Source organism: Rhodamnia argentea, chromosome 6 (assembly GCF_020921035.1).
Source record: "Rhodamnia argentea isolate NSW1041297 chromosome 6, ASM2092103v1, whole genome shotgun sequence".
Lineage (NCBI taxonomy): Eukaryota > Viridiplantae > Streptophyta > Magnoliopsida > Myrtales > Myrtaceae > Rhodamnia > Rhodamnia argentea.
The window spans coordinates 4,016,564-4,038,071 of NC_063155.1; the positions used below are offsets into that span (position 1 = coordinate 4,016,564).

The following is a 21,508-nucleotide window of genomic DNA, read 5'->3' on the forward strand; positions in this document are numbered from 1 at the left end:
GGCCCTATCGGCTCACAGAAATGTCAATTTTGGATTTCGGGATGGTTCGGGAAAATTTGAGGCGGAAGGCCCAAAAGGGTAGAATGGTCATTTTTGGGGGTTCGGGACCCTAAAATCACAAAATCGGGGTCGGGCCAGCTGAATGTGACCATTTCCCATTTTTTGTGATTTTATAGAATTTTTCTAATTTTCTAATTTTTTGGAATTTTTATTTTATTTTAAAAAAGAATTGGGAATTTTCCGGATCGACACAGATTGACCCCTAAAATCTCGAAAATTCTCGATCCAAACTATAAGAGTCCCGAATTGATCTAGGAATTTTTAGAAATTTTTTGGGAAAATCTGGGAATTTTTATGAATTTTCTAAGTATTTTTACAAATTTTTTGGATTTTTGGAAATTTTTATCTATTTTTTATTATTTTTTATTAATATTTCTGGACCGGGTCAAACCGGTCAACCAGGTCCAGACCGCCCACAAACTCGTTCCACGTAAAACGACACCGTATATGCATTTATTACCTATTTTTTATTTTCCTAAAATATATTTTCTAATACTCAAATATACCAAAAATGATGGACGGCTGAGATCAATCTTCAAATCAATCTCATCCGTCGGCCCTCTATTAATCAAAACGACGCCACATCAATCTAATACACGGACGGCTGCGATTAAATCACAAGGCTCGATCTGAGCCGTTCACTCCTTCTGCACACAAAACGACGACGCTTCGGACCTATGAACTCAACGACGTCGTCTAACTAAACCAACGGACGGCTACGATTCAAAATAAAATCTAATATGGGCCGTCAAATCTCTTAAACTACAAAACGACGCCGTGTGAATTAAAACGTTGAACGGTCACGATTGATCCTAGAACTAATCCGGACCGTCTATTCCTCATTCAGCCTAAACGACGACGCATTATCTAGGAAAAACGGCACCGTTTTCATCATTTTTATTTTCTGCCTAATATAAACTAATATTCGAAAATACGAAAATCGGATCCGACGGTTCTAAATCAAACTCAGCTATTTATTTGGGCCGTCGGATGAGATCTGACTCAACTCGTCCGCGCCAACGGCCTAGGCGAGTCGGCGACGAGCTGGACCAACCAACGCTCGACACGTCGGGCGCTAACCCGTTGACTGCGCCACGTAGACTTCGTCGTCTACCTCTCGCCAATGACTGAATGAACGGCCGAGGCTCCTCCGGCAAGATCTAACGGTGAGATCTCGCCGGAATGGCCTCAAACCAACGCCGATCGACTCGACTAACACTCGGGATCAATATATCACAAGATCAAACAAGTTCATCGGCTAAATCACGAGAAACAAGCTATACACGATCACAGCATCTCGGACTTCAATCGAGCAATATCGAGCATAACAATGCAATTCAAGCTTGAGGCACGTTCAAACCAAGTCAAGAACACTTACCTCGGGCTCTGATTAAGCTCGCAGTTGCTAGATTTGCCTGGCCGAAGTTCGACCGGACCGCGAGATGTTGGAGGTTCAACTCGGGCGAATTAAGCGGAATCGATGCATAAAAAGGATGCAATTATGGTCGGTGAAGCTCAAGGATGAAAACGCACACCATAATTTCACTAATCATGCTCAGAACAAGAGGATGCCATGATCGCACGGAGAGATGATCGAAGAGTGAACTCACCGTTTACGGAGGTCCGAGGCCGATTGAACGTGTGCGATCGCTCCTCCGAGATGACAGGAAGCTTCTAGAAGTGGAACGGCGACTCGAGACGGCCTGGATTGCTCGGACGAACGGCTCACGGTCCGAGCTCCGGCGAGGCCGTAATGGTGCTCGCGAGAGCCTCTCTCTCCTATTCTCTCTCTCTCTCTCTCTCTCTCTCTCTCTCTCTCTATTCTGATGGTGGACGAGCACAAATGAGCTTCCCTCCGCTCCGGAATCTTCTCGGCCCTTTTATACTTGGTCTTCAAATTCGCGCGCGCACGGGCGAGCTTCACCGACTCTCCCGCACGTGCCCCCACGTGACTTATGGCTGCCGGACGGTGATGGAATCAACTAGGATTCCGTCCATGTCCGTTTGGCCTCCGTTGAACCTCGGACGAGCATGAATTATACTCGGCCTTGCAGATGTTGACTTTCTCGAGCGCCGGGGCTTTGACCGTCGATTCCGACCATCTCCGGCGGCCATTGGCCGTGCCGCCAGTGGCAATCGACGGAGTCCGACCCGCACATCGAAACCCCCACATCAATTAGCCTAATTAGGTTCGAATTGGTCTTTAATTTGACCATTGAATCTCGGCCTTTAAATCTGCAATTTGCGCGAGTTACGTGAAGAAGATGATATCTTGTTGGACCGGTTCGACCGGTCCGACCGCCCGGTCAGACCGATCCGAACCAGGTCAGGCCGATCCGAACCGATTCGGACTTAGAATTTTCAAAATTAATCAAAATTCATGGGGAATTTTTGAAATTAAACCTCAAAATTTGCACTTAAGGGCCTAAATATTATCTAGAAATGTAATTTTGCCCAAAAGTTATCATCATTCTGCAAAAACCCCAAAATTTTCAAAATTCCCAAATTAGGGATAATTTCAATTGAAGGCCTAATTGATTAAATTGGACCAAACTAACCTGCCAATCGATTTAGAATGTATGAAAACATAGGGGAACGGTTCAATTTTGCCACGAAAGTCCCTCAATTAAAAGTAATTTCGAAAATTGGCAAGTAGAGGGACTAAATTGCAAAGAATTTAGGGATTTTTGTGCAATTCGTGCAATTCGCGCAATTGAGGGTGCAATTGATCAAATTGAAACTTGAAAGGATTGTAATTGAATGTCTAGACTCTAAATGTACAAAAATTGCAAATAAAAAGACTCAATTTGTATTTTTTGTGCAAATTCAACTCTAGGCATTGTGAAGAAACACCTAAAATTGGATTCAATTTTCGATTTTTCTTGAGGTCAATATGAAAAGGGAATTAAAATAAAAATATTGGACCTTTTTCTATATTTTTGTGACCTCAACAAGTATTTTTTATGAATTTTCTAATACTTTTCTATTTTTCGAAAATATTAAAAAATGTGAAAAATATGAAAAATTATTTTTGTTCAAAATTGGTTCCTTATGCTTGGCCAAGGCTCCCAAACTTGATTTTTCAATTTTTTGATTTTTTATGAATTTTTGAGAATTTTTAGAAAATAAAACTAAAGGAAAATTGATTAAAAATCAGGTGTCAACAAATATTACATATATTTCTCTTGGAAATGAGCTTGTCGATATTCCATGGTTCTCTGATGTAGATCTTACGGGAGAAAGGAGTGATGTTTTTATCGATCTGTATCGATCAAAACGTTCGAAAAATATCAATCGTTAGTCCTTTCTATTTCGACCCGCACCTTTCGGCATATCAAAAGTAGGAAGTGGACAATGCATAGGCATGTTCTTCCCCCGCCAAAATGGAGGCAAGACTGAGTATCATTTGACTGACTGGTTATTAATCCGACAACATCCTTGAATTTGGGGGTTAAGTTTCTTGGTTGGATATGTCTTTGGTATTAGGATTAGGCGCACAATCACAACGAAATAAAGAATAAAGATAAGAAAGAGAAATCGAGACACAAAAGGTTTATCTTGGTTCACTCTTAAGCTAGGGCTACATTTGGCATAGGATTTTACTATAATTAACACTTCTCAACTCTCTGTTACAACTCGTAATTACAACTCTTTGTCAAAGGAGAGTATGAAACACACCCTAATATTTGCAACTTCAACAAACGATGAATAATGTCGAATATACTATCACCGCATTTGCCATTTTCTCGAGCATGAGTCTGTTTGTTCGACGTTGGGGGATCTGGGCACGGCCGGCCCGCCCTTGGGACCCAAGTTCAAATGTCTTGTCCTAGGTCAGAGCATCAGGGCCTTGTCGTATTTTAGAAAATGATTTCTAATTCTCCGTAGAGAAAGTCATTTTCTTGAATTTAAGTACAAGTTTTACGTGATTATGAAAAGGCTTTCTATCGGCTTATTTTTCTGAGCGATTCGACTGGTCACAAAATGAGAACAAATATTCTTCGAACATAAATTTCATCTTCCAATGATGCGGAACTGAGAATGAAATTACTGAATGATACGGAAAACTATATAATGAGAATTGAGAAACCTTTAAAGCCATAACTAAAGGAATGCTAACTAGCTTAATAAGTAGTGAAGAGACATTTCTAAAAACCAACAGAAATATACATAAAAATAGACCTTAGTATAGAAAAATCTAAATATTTGACTTGTCTTTGACTCCGTTGCGATTGGCTTGTGAAGGAACTCGAGCTTGAGCTCGATCCTAAAAATAGCCCGGAAATTTGGATGTGTATTGTAGTTGTGAAGACTTTATTTGTCTATTTTTGCAAGTAATTTATATGTCTACAGAAGAATAATAGAAATTTGATTAACCTCGTGAGTTTGGCGAGCTGAATATCGACAAGTCTAAGCTCGGCTCAATAAGTAATTAAGTCATTCGAGCTCGAACTTGATTCAAAATTAGACGACTCGATCTTGAGTAATCATTGAATCGAGCCTGAGTTATTCGTGCCCATCTCCACTCAAAGTCGAGTGTTTTAAGAAAGCGAATATCAACAATTAGTTTGCTTGCGAATCCTCTTATTTCTGGTTATATTTTACGTAAGAAGTTGCTAACCCGATAGTCTAACAATACTGTCAATTATTTATGATTATACAATCTCACAATCAATTAGTGTTTCATGCAAAACACGCGATGATGGTGTATAGATCTACTATTGAGATTGTACCACGGCTGACCGTACCGTCAGAGAAGCGTTTCCCATTTACATGGTAATGCAATTTCCTTTTTTTATATTTTGGTTAAAATATATTTTCCTTTCTAATCGGGGAACAAAAAATGGTCGAGAAGGAACCACACCAATCCACATTACACGCCCACACCAGTCCACTGCAAACCTCTGAGATGGCGTCGACGATCGCGAAGTGCTCGACCTCTTCAAGGCAGTCTTCGATTTCTCACATGATTGTTTCATTCTCGGTGGAGGTTTAGTATCCGAAATTGAATTCTTCTGGTAAAATTTTATGGTTTGATTCACGTTGAAAGCTAATCGTCTTTGCTTTCTCCTTTCTTTGTTTTGGGCTTTCATTTGGGCATGGAATTTCAGGGCAAGATGGCTGCGATTTTCGGTCTCCCGGTGAGCGGATTCCCCACTCTTTCATGTTTGTAGTTTACTACCTTGTTATCACTTCCTACCAAAATGAAAAGAAAAGATAAAAATATTTTGGATTTTAGACAATTATAAATAAGTTTCACGAGACATTTAATGGTAATATTCACGTACTTTTTTATATCAATTTTTTTGGGAAAGATTGCGCCCGTTAAGGGAAAAATCAATATCTGACTTTATTACGATAATTGATTGCAATTAAGGGAAAAAAAACGGCCGCCGGTTCCAAATCATGCATCAAGTAATTCAATTCATAGGGTCTTAGTTGTCTTGAGGCATATGCAACCACTTTTCCGTGTTGCATCAAGACGTAGCCTAAACCTTTGTGTGACGTGTCACTATAAACCACGAATCCTCCGGATCATGACGGTGTTGTTAATATTGGGGCAGAAGTTAACCTCTTCTTGAGTTTTTGAAACCTTTGCTCACACTTCTCTGTCCATTCAATCTTGGCTCCTTTTCGCGTTAGCTGAGTCAACGGACCGGGGATACAAGAAAATCCTTCCACAAATTTTCGATAATATCCTACCAACCCTAAGAAACTTTGGATTTCTGTATCTGTTGTTGGTCGAGGCTAATTCACTATTGCCTCTATCTTAGCCGGATCAACCGAGATTCCGTCTCCAATTATCATATGTCCAAGAAATATGACCCGATCCAGCCAAAATTCACACTTGCTGAATTTGACATATAACTTGTACTCTCTTAGCATCCGTAGCGCCATTCTAAGGTGTTCCTCGTGTTCCTTAGGTCCTTTAGAATATACCAGTATATAGTCGATGAATACTATCACGCATCGATCCAGATAAGGCTTAAATACCTTGTTCATTAGATCCATGAATGCAGCTGGAGCATTTGTTAGACCAAAAGGCATGACTACAAACTCATAGTAACCATATCTTGCCCGAAAAGCTGTCATAGGAATATCCTCTTCCTTAACTCCAAATTGATGATAACCCGATCTCGGATCGATCTTCGAGAAGACCGAGGCTTCTTGCAACCGATCAAACAAGTCATCAATTCTCGGTAAAGGATATTTATTCTTTATGGTCACCTGATTTAGTTGTCCGTAATCGATACGGAGACGAAGCGTTCCATCCTTTTTCTTGACAAACAACACCGGCGCACCCCATGGTGACGTACTTGGCCTAATAAAACCTTTATTCAGTAATTCTTGCAACTGTACTTTTACTTCTTTAAGCTCCGCGAATGCCATTCGGTACGAAGCTTTAGAAATCGGTTCCGTTCCTTGAGCTAGTTCAATCATGAATTCAACCTCTCGCTTAGGAGGTAAACCTGGCAATTCTTCGAGAAAGACATCTAAAAATTCTTAAACTATCGGAATATCTTCTATCTTGTCTTCCTTTTTAGACGAATCTTTAACACACACCAGGTACCCTTGACACCCATCGCCAAGGAGTGTACAGATTTCAATTGTAGAAATAAGAGGTAGCGGCACCTTCGCTCCTCTTCCTAGGAATTCAAAGTTATTCTCATTTGCAAGACTAAACCAAATCACCCTTTTAAAACAATCTACAAACATCGAAGTCAGCCGGATCTATCATTACCAAGTCAATCATATGGTCCCGCCCTTCTATAACAATCTTACAATCCTGGCATACTAGAGTGGTTATCACTTTATCCTTCATAGGAGTGGACACACTAAGCGCCGCCTCAAGTAGTTCGGACTTTAATCCACATAACTCCATGAATTTGGTAGATACAAAAGAATGTGTCGCACCCATATCAAACGGGACTTATGCGTTTTTATTGCATAAGGAGACCGTACCTGTGATTGTTGTCTTGGAGGTCTCTGCCTCCTCCCGAGTCATTGCTCGAATCCCGCCTTGAGCTGGGGGCCTTCGTTGAGCTCCTAGAAATTTGGTTCTACCTCCTTGGGGTTGTTGGGCATGTGCAGTATGCTGAGGCCGTTGCTTCCCTCGTGGGCAATCCCTTATCAAGTGTCCTACTTGTCCGCAACCAAAACATTCCCTTCCTATAGGACAAGGTGCATTATCATGTGTCTTGCCACATCGACGACAGGCTCTATTCGGGCGTGGAGCTTGTCCTGTCTCCCGACCGCCTCCGGTCCCTCTATAGTGTCCGAAGTTACGCCTCTTATTAGGATCATTGAATGTTCCGCCAAATGACCTTGGCCTCTAATTATCACGCCTCATATAATCCCGCAAGGTTTGGTGACTTGATCCCACCTTCTGTTCGGCCTCATTCCTTTCTTTCAATAACACTTGCTCCACTAGCCGAGCTTGTTCATAGAGTTCGTGGTACTCTCGAATCATCAGAGGAGCTAACCGCTTATGTATCTCAATCTTAAGCCCATTCAAAAACCTCTTACACCGACGCTCATGTGTCTCAATCAACCGAGGAGCAAATATAGAAAGCTTAGAAAATTTTGCCTCTATTGAACCACAGTCTTGTCATTTGAGTCAGATTCATAAATTCAGCTATTTTTTGATCTCTAGCACAATCAAAAAAATACTGCCCATACCCTTCTAGGACAATCTCTTGTGTCCTAGTCGGGTCAAGGTTTTTGTGTTTCGACCCTTTCTTGTAACTAAGTCGTTTGAAAAGTCTATACATACTTACCTTACCAAAAAAAAAAAAAAATACTGCCCATAGAAGGCATTGACAAAGGCATCCCAAGTTACCTCCGCACCTTGGGACAATACAGTGTCCTTGCTCGTATACCACCAATGTTGGTCGTTGTCCTCCAATTGATATTCGGCCAAAGCTACTCTGTCCACATCATTGCAATTTAGCAACCTAAAGATCTTTTCCATACTCTTCATCCACCTCTCGGCATCCTTGGGGTGTCCTAATCCTGTAAACTTTGGTGGTGTTAACTTTAGGAACTGTTCTACTAACCCCTGCAAACCGTATTCACCTCCTCCAACATTTGTACCAGCTTGTGGTTGCTGCGCTTGTGCTCCTATCGCTGCGCCCAAATTAGCCAAAGCTTGCAAGACTTCGTCAATCCCGTGGTCCGCTCCCCCGATCTTGCCTCCACCAATTGATGACCCTCCGGTCCTTACCATTGTGAACTTTTAGTCCTCTGCATATTGATCCATGCCTAATCATGATCACTATGATTAGCCTTATAAGTAACATATGTTACTAAAGCCTATGAGTAACCTAATGGCTACTTATTTCGCAAACAAATACAACAATCACAAGCATTAGTGTTTTAATCGTGCGCGCGTCTTAGTACCCTAAAAGCTTTCGCACCTTATCACTCCAGGTAAACCTATGCTCTAATACCAAACAGAGCTATGGCGTCCTAGGTCGTCACCTTCTAACACGTTATGGTTTATCCACGATTAGTCAAGCTTAGGATAAGATAGCACATGTAGGATTTATAACATTTTGCGGCATGTCATCCGACCTATGTAAACTATATGGACTCAAAGCTAGAATTCAAAGCAAAAAGGTTCTATACATAAATAAACCTTTTATAATCATAACTAAAAGGGAAGTCACAGGCACGCGCTTCGTGTGGTAATACTTCTGAAAATTGGTAATGCAATTTTTGAATGAGAAATCCGTTTAGTTAGCAACATTACATTTCTACCTCTAAAGTAAATTTTTACTTTTAAAATTATTTTTGAGTCAATTCCAAAAGTAAAAAAGAGTTACTTCTATTGCAGAAATAGAAATCCCTTAATATCTATATCTCTCTTACTTCGACTTCTTTTCATTTTCAGCGCTTTTATATCTCAACTACGCCTTTGCTATCGCCGACCACCACCGCCCATCGCCGACCACCATCCACCTCCGCCCCCTACAAATCGTTCTTTGTCACCGCCAACCACCGTCGCGACCATCTCCAGCCGCTACCGCCCAACACCGCCGCCGCCAAGTCGTCATTTCCGATCACCGGAGTAAAAAATAAATAATAATTTTTTATTATTAAAAAAATATATTTTCCTATTTAATGGGTCGAAAAAGATTCCACTACTTCTTCAAGCCGTGGAACAAAACCGGTCGAGAAGGAAAGGAACCACACCAGTCCACATTACACCCGCACACCCCCACATCGAAGGAAGGCGAGTCCCACTGCGAACCTCTGCGATGGCGTCGCTGATCGCGAAGGGCTCGAGCTCCTCCGTCCTCGGCGGCCTGAGAGTAGCGGTGTCGACGGCCAGAACCTACGCTTCGATCGCGGTCGGCGGCGACATAGTCTCCGCTGCGCCGGGCGTCTCCCTCCAGAAGGCTCGAAGCTGGGACGAAGGCGTGTCCTCCAAGTTCGCCACCACCCCTCTCAAGGATATCTTCAAGGTAGGCTTTTGCGACTGTTTCATTCTCGGGGGGAAGTTTAGTATCTGAATTTGAATTCTTTTCGTAATTTATAGTTTGAGTCAAGTTGAAAGCTAATTTTCTTTGCTTTTTTCTTTTCTTTGTTTTGGGCTTCATTTGGTCATGGAATTTCAGGGCAAGAAGGTTGTGATTTTCGGTCTCCCGGTTAGTGAATTCTCCACTTTCTTATGTTTGTAGTTTTGTGGGAAATAATCTGAGGCCTTCTGTTAAAATTGCAGTTGATTGATGTGTGTTAGTTGCAATAAGCAATGTCTTCCTTACTTAGTGCTAACTTAGCGGCAAAGATTGCTCCTTTTTTCTGACATCTGAAATGGTTGAATACAACAGAGGAGATGCGTCTGAATTGTCTAATGGAAATCATTTCAGTTTTGAATGGCTTGTTTTTGTGTTCTCGCCTCCTTGGTCAGTGTCATTGTGCAGAGGCTTGAATAATCCAATAGATAATGAGATGTAGCTAGACTTTACCTTGAGAGAGTCGTGTTATGCTCTTTAATTTATGGCGTTATTCCTGGCCTGTGTTGCGACAGAACTTATTGTTTATTAGATAGCAAGAGTTGAAATCTTTCTTTTGAACACTGCAAAGTTCTTATTTCTTAAAAGCTGGAAGGGGGATATAGCGATCTGAATAAGAGTGTAATAAATGACATCGAATTGGAAACCAATAGTTCATGCTTTTATGTGGAGTTGACCCATTCTTCGATGATTTGTTGTACTTGTAGAAAAATTAGGTGCTGGGTTGCTAGCGGAAACTTCAAATATGGCTTTGCAGTCCAGAATATGAGAGTGCATGCTAGTGCACCATGTTTAGGTGCTGTGGTTCGCTTTCTTCATGATTCCTAGCTGCAAATTAGAATGTTTTGAGAAGACTTTGTTGTTGTCCGTTGACAATGTCATTTGATGTGATGGCTTATTTAATCTTCCATCTTACCTCCTATGGTATTTCTAGTTTTGTCTACACTATATCTCTATTTGTTTAATTTGACCCAAGTCCTTGATACGGAATTCGTCTTGCATCTAATACCACTCTTGTCAAGAGAAACTGTAGTGTCAGTCTCTTCATAGTGGTGTTGCTTCAGTTTTCTTGGAATGCAATATCCAGCTATAGTCCATGATGTGTATTGTCTTGCCATTTTAAACTCGGAAACGGAGACAAATTAAATGTGAGAAGATTTGACGTATTGAAGCTGTAGGTATAGCAAGTCAAATAATAAACAATAGAAAGTCAATTGGAACATTGAGGGTTTTTCTTTTTCTTCTTTCTCTGGTGCTCTTTATTCAAGTTTTCATATTTCATGTCTCCCAGGGTGCGTACACAGGAGTTTGTTCACAGCAGCATGTGCCTAGCTACAGGAATAACATTGATAAGTTCAAGGCTAAAGGCATAGACTCTGTCATTTGTGTGGCTGTTAATGACCCCTACACCATGAATGGCTGGGCTGAAACTCTCAAAGCGAAAGATGCTGTAAGTTATAAACTTGAATCCCAATTCTTTTATTCCCTTTAGAGATGAACTATTGTGTCTGGCTTACATATATTCATTATTCAAATATTCTTTTGGCAGTCTTCTCTATCTGTTAAACAATTATGAACGGTTTTGGAATGTTTGAGTTGGGTGGTTGATTTTCTTGTCGGTCTTTTTGATATTTTTCGAAGAAAAATTTGTTGATTGTTGTGAAGATTTCTGGCAACTTGTGGAACTACTTTCTTTTGGTTTCTGTTTTTCAAGAACTAACTCTCCGTTTTGTTCCAATATTCCTTCTGCAAAGCTGTGAATGTTCGTAGTTAGGATGTGCAGTGATTACAGTCAGAGGTGAACTGGTAGTAAAGCATTGGCTCAGTTTTATTGTGAGCAACATCTTTAAAGAAAGTGTACTACTACAGAAGTTTCCGTCGGCAAAAGAGTCCATTTCCAGAGATGCACATGATGCTTCTTTATGATAGTATGTGTATGACACAGTGAAGGAATGTGGCTCACGTATCTATCACCATAAGGAAAGCTTGATTTAACCTTGTTTGTGAACATCTCTCGTCTCTGTCTCCCCATATTTTAAAGTGAAAGAAGGCTCTGACGTGAACTCATGCTTGTTTTGTCCTAAACATAATAGATTGAATTCTATGGGGATTTTGATGCTAGCTTCCATAAGAGCTTGGACTTGACTAAAGATCTCTCAGCAGCATTGCTTGGACTTCGCTCTGAAAGGTATACCCTAGGCCCTAATGCGTTAATATTGGACATCAAACATCCTTGTTGAATCTTCTTCCGGCTGTCATGTTTACCTTTGGACCATAACGTTATGAATGAAATGTCTAACTAAACGATCATCTTGCCCTTGGATTTACTTTTTTCATGAAATGGGTGCTCTGGTGTAGATGGTCAGCTTATGTGGAAGACGGGAAAGTGAAGGCTCTCAATGTGGAAGAAGCTCCATCCGACCTCAAGGTTTCTGGTGCCGAGATTATTCTGGGACAGATATGAGGCTCATTTCCTTGTTTCACGATCCTCCGACAAGCACTTGCTCACCGATAAGGCGCAACTCAAGAGAGTGCCGTGACTAGCTGCTGTGTCCTTTGTTGCACAAGTTACATGAGGTTGTCTGCTGGTTGATACTGTTCTATCAGGGCTAGGGTGATCACTTGCAGCTTGACTCTCAGGTAGCATAAGAATAAGTTGATTGCGAACAATGAGAAACGAGTTTTTGTACTCCTACACCAAACTTACAAAATATTATCAATGCTTTTTCACTGTAAGAAGTTTGACTAGCCTCAAAATGCCTTGTGGCTTCACCCTAGGAAGTACCGACACTCTTCAGAGGTCTTTGTGTCGTATCCGACACTCCGATACTCTCCCAACATTCTTCGACATGCGATCCACATGTGATTAGTGTTCTAAGCATGCCAGCAACATGTGAGTATAACATCTCGATACGCTATTTCAACACATACAGGGTAAATTTTTAGCATTTTTAAAATGAAGGTTGGCTGTTCATTGATACTCTTTTATCAGGGTTAGGGTGATCACCTGCACCTTGACTCTCAGGTAGCATAAGAACAAGTTGATTGTGAACAATGAGAAACAAGTTTTTGTGCTCCGACACCAAACTTACAAAATGTTATCAATGCTTTTTCACCGTAAGAAGTTTGACTAGCTTCAAAACGCGTTGTGGCTCTACTCTAGAAAGCACCGACACTCTCCGGATGCCTTCTTGTCATATCTGACACTCTGTCACTCTCCCGATACTCTTCGACACTCTTCGACATGCGATCTACACGTGGTCGGCGCTTCAAACATGCCAACGACATGTGAATCTAACATCTCGATAAACTATTTTGACACATACGGGGTAAATTTTAAGCATTTTTAAAAAAAATTGCGGGTCAAAATGTAGATTTATAAAAAATATATTTAATTCATATATCCAGCCACCTCAAAATTAATATACCCAGTCAGAAAAAAAAAAAAAAACACTAATCACGATTCTTAACGGAAGAACTCACCGATATTTTTATATAATCATGAATTTATAAAAAAAAATATACATTTAATATACGTGTCATAACGTGTTGAATTTTCTATTTTTTTTTTAAAAAAGTGTTAGCATATCATGATGCGTGTATCATTTTGGTATCGGTGCCACTTAGGCATTTGTCAATTACTTTTTTTGGTCAAAGAGGTCAATTGTCCTTTACTTTTTTTTGGTCGAAGAGGTCAATTGTCCGTGATTAAAGCATTCTGCACAATATGTGGCCTTTGACAGTAGCAGCCTAACTTTGACCAAAAAAAAAAAAAAACCAGTAGCGACCTGACTTTGACCCAGAAAATAAAAAAACAAAAACAGTAGCGGCCTGACCAGAATTCATTACTTAGGTGTGACCCCAATCGTATGTGTGGCTCGATGCTAAACTCGAATTTGGACATGTCTTCTAAGGTTCAAGCTCAACTTGACCAACTTTTCATCAGGCTCAACTCGGTTAGTCCAAGAAATATTGATTCCCAGTGAAATCCAATCTCAAGCTCGAACAAGAATTTTGGAAGTGTGCTAATGTTGAATCTGTTCTGCTTTTACCATCGCTAATTAAAAAGACAGAAAGCGGGGATGTGGAAGTACTTTTTGATGTTCGCCGCAACGAAAGATATTCATCAACTTCCTAGCTCAAGCTCGACTCAATCAGTTATTCTAATCCAGAAAGAAAAGGAAGCCGAGTCTGAATGATCGTCAAGTCGATCACAAATAGGTCAGTAGCTTGACTCGACTCGCAGGCTCCAAACATAGACGAGCAGAATCATCGCTAAGATGAGCAATGCAGAGGACAGTGGTGAAAAGAGGCACCGTGGGAAATCGTTAAGGCATTCAAGAACTTACAGAGAACAAAATGCATCAATATGCTAATCAACAATCTCAGAAATAAAAACGACCAAACAAAGAGATCTGGCAGTCCTGGACTCAGAACAACCTTTTACTTATTCCAGGTCTCTTTGAACTCCCATATGCATGTGTCGTTACCCAATCGCAGTCCATAAGACTTAAACCTTGGAAGCCTTCGAAAAATTCTCTCTTTTCTAGCACAACGATATCGGGATTTCGTTTTCTTTCCTCTCGCGCCAGTGTTATGCTTTTACCAGTGCAATAAAAAAGCATGGGATGCCACGGCTTGGAGAAGTATTTCTGTATCATCCCCATAGTGATAGATATACTGCACTTGGCCTGTCCATAGTACATTGTACGGGAGGAAACGGAAATTTCTTTGAATTCCCGAAGGTGCAAGCCACTTTGTGAATAGAAACATAAGTAAAATGAGAATTATCCAAAGATCCTTCTCCAATACCCTCAAGTATATAGAAAGAATGTTTTCATATGTAAAACAATCAGCTGATAATTCCTTCAGCTGAACAGTGGATGCAGGACGCAGAAACCAAATGAGGAAGCTGGTTTTCCAACAGTACGTCACTTGCTTCACATGCCTTCGGATGAGCCACAGTAGAAAACGCGATATAACTCAAGGCCAACCCACGATACAGCAGTGTTAGTGTCTCTCCTGCAGAAATATAAGACGAAAATGATTCATCATGCTTCTGTGTGCAAAAATAAATCGCCCAAGTGATGTGGCACCGCATCACTTTTTGTTTTGCCAGCTTCTTTTCACCTTGGGATACTAGCATTACAGTACTGTATCATGGCTGGTCATGCTATCAATTTTTTTCACATACTTCAACAATAAGAGTCGGACTTTTTCAAACAAAAAGTTTTGACTGACAACTCTAAACCCAAGTGATGCGGCGCCACATCACCTTTTGTTTTGCCAGCTTCTTTTCACCTTGGGATACTACCATTACAGCAGTGTATCAAGGCCGGTCATGTACTATCAATTTTTTCACATAATTCGACATGAAGAGTAGGACTTTGTCAAAGAAAAAGTTTTGACTGACAACTCTGGATTCTAATTAGCCGTTTCCATGCTACACAAACAGCTCATCCCAAGTAGATTCCGCAAGAAAATCAAGCACATAGTCAAACTACAGAAAGGGTGTTTGCTACCTGGGTTGGAATAACTTCAAGTCGACCTGGGATATTACCCATGTCATGTAATTCCGCATCTGGACTTACGTTGTGCACTCTTTCTGTACCATCTCTAAAAGATTGACTCAGAAGATCCTCCAGAGAACTCTTTTCCCTGGTGGAGAAATCCGAAGATACCGCGACATGACCGGGGACGGACGCAGAGGTTCCAGATCGCTTAGGAGTCAGGTCTAAGCGCTCGATAATGCGGGCAACACCAGCAATTCCAGCACTCATCTCACGCTGAACTCCCTTACTCAGCTCCTTGACTGAGCTGTTGCGTGCAAGTATCTTCTCCTTCAAACCTCTAGTGCCCTTTGAGATTGACTCCTTGTATCTGATACATAATATATCATAGGTTAGGGCTCTTCACAGAATTACTATGACAAAAGATAATTCTCCAACATTATCCAGTTGCAAAATACTTTTACCTGGCAGTTGCAGAAGAGAACTTAGATTTTAAAGACTCTGAGAAGGAGGAAATTTCAGGTGGACTAGGTTCCTGTGGGCTCTGATGACTGTTGAATTGTATCTGGCTATGAAGAACTCTGTAAATTAAATGTCGATCATAAGAACATCTTTGAAAACCATTAATCCACAGAGGCACAACTCTGAAAATCAATCCCGCGAAGAATACCCATACCACATAGGACATTTTCCACAGTTGTTTAACATATATGAGAACATCCTACAAGTGATTGCAGTTATCACTAGCACGGATAGGATGACAAGCTACAGATAAATATTTCCTGAGATGTATCATCCTGCTATTAATCAAAATCGTGAAACAGCATAAGTTAAAGAGAGATATACCGATAATAGAAAGAGAGTAGATTCATCAAGGAGGCAACTCTGAAAAAAGTACTCTCAAAAGATTCAATTTTAAACTTTCTACCTGCTACCAAAAGTTCCTCGGTTGACTGCAGCACTGGGAGCCATGTTTGCAATAGGCAGGGACATTGGGGATTGAGGACGAATGTTTAGACAGATGGGAGTTCCAGAAGTTAAATCGCTACTAGAAGATTCAACAATGAAACCTTCCTGCCCTTCTGTATTTTCCTGGTGCGAATGCCGCATCCTGGGTGAATTGTCCGGAGAGCTAGAAACACGGGTTCCGGAAGAACCAAGTCCAGAGGGTCTCTGTCTCTCCCTTCTGTGTAAATAATGAGCCCTACTCACTGCAGCAGCTAAATGCTGCAGAACACGCTCATCAATATCTGAGACATCTTGTGAGGAAAGATCCTGAAGGAGCGAAAAAGGACGAAATAAATACACAATCCTCTAAAGTGCCTCTAACAGCACTTGTGAAAGCATAAGAAAATCACTCTTATGTGTAAAATACATGTCCGATGCCAAAATCCTCATGGAAACTGATGACAGTGGTTGGTGAAGTGGTAGATCTGCTCCTCGACCTTCTCTTTCTTTCCTGCTCAACAGCACTGAGAAGCTCTTGGCTACGGTAAAAGGAAAATATCAATGAGAAGCGGTGCTTGATGAAACAACAGCTTGAATCAATATGCAAACATCCTATTTGCTTGTGAGCTAGGTTTCCAAATTACAAATGCAAGAATAAACCCAAGGAATAACCAGCCACTTTGACTGCATACCTGCCAGGGTCCTTTAAGGAAAGTAACTGCCAACAGATTGGGCATTCTTTGCTTCTCTGTGACCTGTGAGAAAGTGGTCTCAATTATTCTGACTGGGTGATTGCCTGGATGTAATAGATTCACCACAAACAAGGTGGAACCAGAATCCCACATGGTAGGAAACTTGGCAAGAAAACTATAAAACTAGTATCAACTAATATTAAGTTAGGCTTTACCATTCAAGAATGCATTGAAGGTGATACTCATGATTGCAAGTGGTAACCTGTCACAAAAAAAGGATAGAGACAACCCACTTAAAAAATAAGTCGGTTACACAGTACTTCCCACATAAAAAAAACAAAAATCATAGGCTGAACAAAAGGAAGTTCAATGTGAAAATTGAATAATTGACGCATCCAAAAGAGAGCGGCGCATTCATAAACAAGTAGTTTTTGTCTCATCCACTAAAGAATAGTTAGGCTATTGAAACTTAACATTTCCCAAATATGCATCAGGAATTACAATATTTGCACCCAAATCAACAGGGCCATACTAAAAGACTGTACAGCAACCTCAAACAACCAGGCACAGTGTTCCCCCATGACCATACTTTGGGCCGACCAAAGAAAATCAAAACCTATCCTGCTCACACTTGCTAACATAAACTAACCCATATTTCAATTTGAATATGGCAGAGCAAGAAGAAACAAATTAACTCATCAATGATCCCCAAAACTCCCAATTTCCACATCCTGTATTGAAGTAGACGGTGATTTTCATAACATTGCCATGATATCCTAAATTAGAGGTAACAGAAGTACGAATCTATCGCATACAACAACAATTCAACCAAATGAAATTCATCTTCTTTCCTAACAGGATCAGACATGTCGACAATTCCAACATCATAAAGCTCCACCACGCCCCATTACGTTCCCAAAACCACAGAAATCACTTCCGCTACACTGATCCACCAGCGATACTATCATCAACCACACTACTCTCGCCGTCACGTATAACCACAAAGCCCCAAAAAAAAACAAAAATCGAGCGCCGAGGAGCGATACAGCGACGATGATCATACAGTTGCGGGGTCCTGGGAGGTGAAACACTCGAGACAGATGCTGCAGCCGTCCTCGAAGACGTCGTCGTCCCCGCCCCCGCCGCCGGCAGCCGGAGCAGAGGAAGACGAGGCCGTGAAGCTCGTCGGTTTCTCCAAGGAGGACGGGAAGGACGCGAAATTCGCCATGGGAGCTGAGGTCATCGCTTCACAGAGAGAGAGATGTGAGGAGTGAGGAGTAAGGAGAGAGGTTGTGGAGAAGGAGAAGGAAAGAACCCTAGAAAAGTGGAGAGAGAGAAGAGAGAGAAAGAAGAGAGAGAGTCAAAGAAGAGAATTATGGGGGAGAAGTGCGACGAAGGAAAGGGGAACATCCGATTCAGACGCTTTGATGGAATCAAATCCCACCTTTTTCTTTCATTTACTTCATCTTTCTTTCCATCTCACTTTTTCATCAAATCTTCAAAAAAAAAAAAATTAATTATTCCATCGCCTTTTTTTTTTAAAAAATCGAATCTCAACAATTAGATCCTTTAATTTCAATTTAATGGAGGGAAAAAAAAAGGAAGAGGGGGACAATTCAAACTTCAAGTTTGAGCTTAATTTTGATTTTGGCTAAAGTTTCGAGTTGAGCCGAGATGAAGCTCGTGAAATACATCGGCAAGTCCAATTTGAAATCGAAAAGTTAAGTCGGGTGATCGAATACAGAAGAATGCTAAATTGCAATGATGCCATTGCACGGGTGTTAACTCAAGTTGCTTCTATTCGGTTGGTGCAAACGAAAACTAAACTAAATCCTTCCTCACCGTTGGTATTTTTTCTTTCGTTAACTCATAATTGACGAAAGCCTTCTTCTTAAGTCGCCTTCAATTAAAAAAATATCAACAAGCAACAACAAAGCAAAAAAAAAATAAAAAAATAAAAAAGCACCTTTTGAATTTCAAGTTTGGGTTATCTAAATGAGCAAGAAAAGTGCAAGACTTGTTTAACAATTTCAATGGAGTGAACTAAAAGGATAAGTAAATAAAATTATAGTACTCACAAAGATATGCCGTGGAAAAAACACTACGAGCGAGGAGTTTTGTATGGTTCTCATTTTGGTGTCATAACTTTTTAATTGATCATTTGAATGTAATAACTAATGAAAAAAATACACCACAAATGCCATAAAATTTAATATCACATCCGATTTTTCATATGATAAGCTCATAACTGACATCTTTCGAGGGCGGGCCAATTAGGTATAAGATCTTTACCAAACATTTCTTGCAATTTTTAATTTCAAATCAATATGAAATTGACTTCATATATTATGTATATTATTTCCAAAAAAACAATCAAGTGAGTAGTAATAATTATATCTTGTCCATGATCACGTAATTATTGCACTTCACCTAAATTTCATACGTTTTTTTTTTGGGTGGCTAATTTACTCTTTCGTCCTCCACTCGATTTGCCATTGATGTCACTTCACTTCTAAATCAAGGGTTAATAAATCAAAATCAATTCACCAACCGCACCTCCCTCCCCACCTTTTGTAACCGAAGCTTTTAGGACTTTCATCCGCCGTGATCCGACGGCTGGTAGGAGCTCTCCGCCTCCCATCCAACGGTTCTCCATTTGGAATTGGATATTCCCACCAAAGTGACGGTGGAAAGCATTTGGACGGTCCTGGGGATCTTGACAATTGGTGCCACTTGCCACCAAAATCAATCACTCAGAAACTTAATTTCTAAGGTTATATGTCACGGACCAGAGATTTTCAGGGCCCGACAGGCCGTAAACATGGCCAAGAGACGGGGCCGAGCGCGACATACGAACCTCCGACCCCGAAAATAATCCAATTTCGCGGGAATTGGAAGTCATCGATACTTCTACATGAATAGGGTTAATTTGTCTCGACCTTTTAAAAGTTGAAAATAATTTCCTTGCCGAAACTTGAAATATTATCGAAAATTGAAAAAATTGTGAAAAAAGGTACATGTGAATCTAATTATATTTAAAGGTTTAAAAATATATTTTACATTAAAACAAAAGCAAAATTCACCCGCCATAATATTTGGAAAAAAAAGTCGAAAGTAAAGATAAAAAAAAGAAAAAGAATATTCTCAAGCAGACATGCGGACATGTCCTGTGGGATCTTCTCCTTCGTGAATCGCACGTCGACCTCTTTTCCTTTTCCCTTTTTTTTTTTCTTTCCTCTTTGTATATATAATTAAAATATGGAACGAAAATTGAGGAAAAGTCAAAAAAAGGAGGGAGAGAATAAAATAAAGGAGGAAATAATGGCATCATCATGGACCTGTGTAAAGTCTTTAAACCGCTTAATCTGAACTCTGGGACATAAAATTCGGGACGATGAAAGGGAAAAAAAATACTTTATCTCAACTTAGAGGGTGATGGTGAGGAAGGTAGACTCCACGTTATTTTTATATGGTTACCGTTGGATAGGGTCATATTGTAGCGTCCCGTGTATGGGGTGAATCATCGTAGTTTCGGCTCCCGCGTAGTTAACTTGTGCTTTACATAATATCTTAGAATCGACTTGTCGATAACGTCCTGCTGATTCAAAGTTACTATGCGAGTATGTCATGTCGAATCTTCTCCTTCATGAATCGCACGTCGACCTCTTCTTTTTTTTTTTTTTGGTCATTGCCCTTTGTATATATAATTAAAATATGGCTGGGAAATTGAGGAAAAAAGTCAAAAAAGGAGGGAGAAAATAAAATAAAGGAGGAAACAATGGGGCCATCTGGAACGAGTGAAAATTCTAAAGCCCGAGGAAGAAGTTTGACTTTTGGAACAGCTTCGTGTGAACATGTCGGGTACTACATTAGCCTCTGGAAAATTTTGGCGAACGCGTTTGTTTTTTTTGGACCTTTTCCACAAGAGGTACGTCCATCAAAGGTGAAAACTGACTTAGGACAGAAGGCAAGGGCCCAACTCCCGATGGTCGGGGCGACGCGGCTCGTCACTGCCGGCCATGCTCTCACAGCGATCCCGGCAAGGGTTCCCGACTCTCGCCGATGCTGCCACCGCTTATCTTTTGCCCTCGCCCTTGCCCCCAATCCCGCCTCCCCCTACCCCTTTTCTGAATTTTTCAGTTTATTTCTTTATACTCTAGTTTATTTTTATTTTTTCAATTTATTTGTAATGCAAAACGACCCGTTTTGGGCTTTGATTAGCTCTGTTGGCCTATTGACTCTTACGTGGTCGAAAAGAAGTCATCTCGGACCTTTTTGTCCACTAAAAGCTAAAGGAGCTAACGGAAGTACTAGCACTATAAGGAATGGCGACAAGTTTTAGGACTTCCATTGTAATTATCCCTAAATTGACAATATACTTGCTCAGGTGCCCAGTAGATCAACCAAGCCCGAAGCACAGATGGGCGGGTTCGAAAATGTAGTCCAAACTAAAAGCCTAGTCCGGGCTGAGTAATCGGTCCAATCGGTTCTGGCCCGCCCATTTGCAGGCGGTCCAATTGATTCTGGTCCCCATAATTTCTGCAACAAACGTCTAGATTCGATTATACTACACTGTGGCATGATCTTGGGTCACCTATGCAACTATAATCTTTTTTATGAAGCCAATTGGCAATCTCTTATTGTTTCGTAGTCTGTACTAACGAATTCAGCATCTAACTGTTTCATGCTCTTGTTGAAAGAATCTGAATGTGAGGTGTATTACAGAATCAATCGAAAAGACGGCGAGGATTCCGGTCGTTCGCATTGCATATCGATGTAC

The 21,508-nt window shown here is 40.7% G+C and overlaps 2 protein-coding genes across 3 annotated transcripts; one reads left to right on the forward strand and one right to left on the reverse strand.

Moving 5' to 3' along the window:
* The first annotated feature begins 9,226 nt into the window (after positions 1 to 9,226).
* On the forward strand, positions 9,227 to 12,314 carry LOC115744870 (peroxiredoxin-2F, mitochondrial). The gene is made up of 6 exons (XM_048280937.1): positions 9,227 to 9,260; positions 9,307 to 9,527; positions 9,681 to 9,710; positions 10,870 to 11,028; positions 11,672 to 11,766; positions 11,937 to 12,314. Exons 2-6 carry the CDS (start codon positions 9,321 to 9,323, stop codon positions 12,040 to 12,042), a joined length of 597 nt encoding a protein of 198 aa, XP_048136894.1. The 5' UTR covers positions 9,227 to 9,260; positions 9,307 to 9,320; the 3' UTR covers positions 12,043 to 12,314.
* A 1,567-nt stretch (positions 12,315 to 13,881) lies between these two features.
* LOC115744867 (E3 ubiquitin-protein ligase RHF1A) lies at positions 13,882 to 18,133 on the reverse strand. 2 transcript variants are annotated; one of them, XM_030680255.2, is made up of 9 exons: positions 18,011 to 18,133; positions 17,792 to 17,980; positions 16,944 to 16,990; positions 16,729 to 16,791; positions 16,464 to 16,575; positions 16,017 to 16,363; positions 15,553 to 15,669; positions 15,101 to 15,458; positions 13,882 to 14,600 (listed from the first exon to the last, which is right to left on the reverse strand). In XM_030680255.2, the coding sequence occupies exons 2-9, from the start codon at positions 17,969 to 17,971 to the stop codon at positions 14,589 to 14,591; spliced, it is 1,236 nt and encodes a 411-aa protein (XP_030536115.1). In that variant the 5' UTR covers positions 17,972 to 17,980; positions 18,011 to 18,133; the 3' UTR covers positions 13,882 to 14,588. The 2 variants fall into 2 exon arrangements, with proteins under 2 accessions (XP_030536115.1, XP_048136883.1); XM_048280926.1 differs by having other exon boundaries at positions 17,792 to 18,110.
* Between the last annotated feature and the right edge of the window lie 3,375 nt (positions 18,134 to 21,508).

Excerpts from the sequence above, each read along its gene's own strand:
- LOC115744867 (XM_030680255.2), bottom strand. The coding sequence starts at position 17,971 with ATGACCTCAGCTCCCATGGCGAATTTCGCGTCCTTCCCGTCCTCCTTG. Across the intron at positions 16,576-16,728 it reads TCCTTAAAGGACCCTGGCAG|CCAAGAGCTTCTCAGTGCTG; the intron begins GTATGCAGTCAA and ends CTTTTACCGTAG. Across the intron at positions 16,364-16,463 it reads AGGATTTTGGCATCGGACAT|GATCTTTCCTCACAAGATGT; the intron begins GTATTTTACACA and ends TCGCTCCTTCAG.
- LOC115744870 (XM_048280937.1), top strand. The coding sequence starts at position 9,321 with ATGGCGTCGCTGATCGCGAAGGGCTCGAGCTCCTCCGTCCTCGGCGGC. Across the intron at positions 11,029-11,671 it reads CTCTCAAAGCGAAAGATGCT|ATTGAATTCTATGGGGATTT; the intron begins GTAAGTTATAAA and ends TAAACATAATAG. Across the intron at positions 11,767-11,936 it reads CTTGGACTTCGCTCTGAAAG|ATGGTCAGCTTATGTGGAAG; the intron begins GTATACCCTAGG and ends GCTCTGGTGTAG.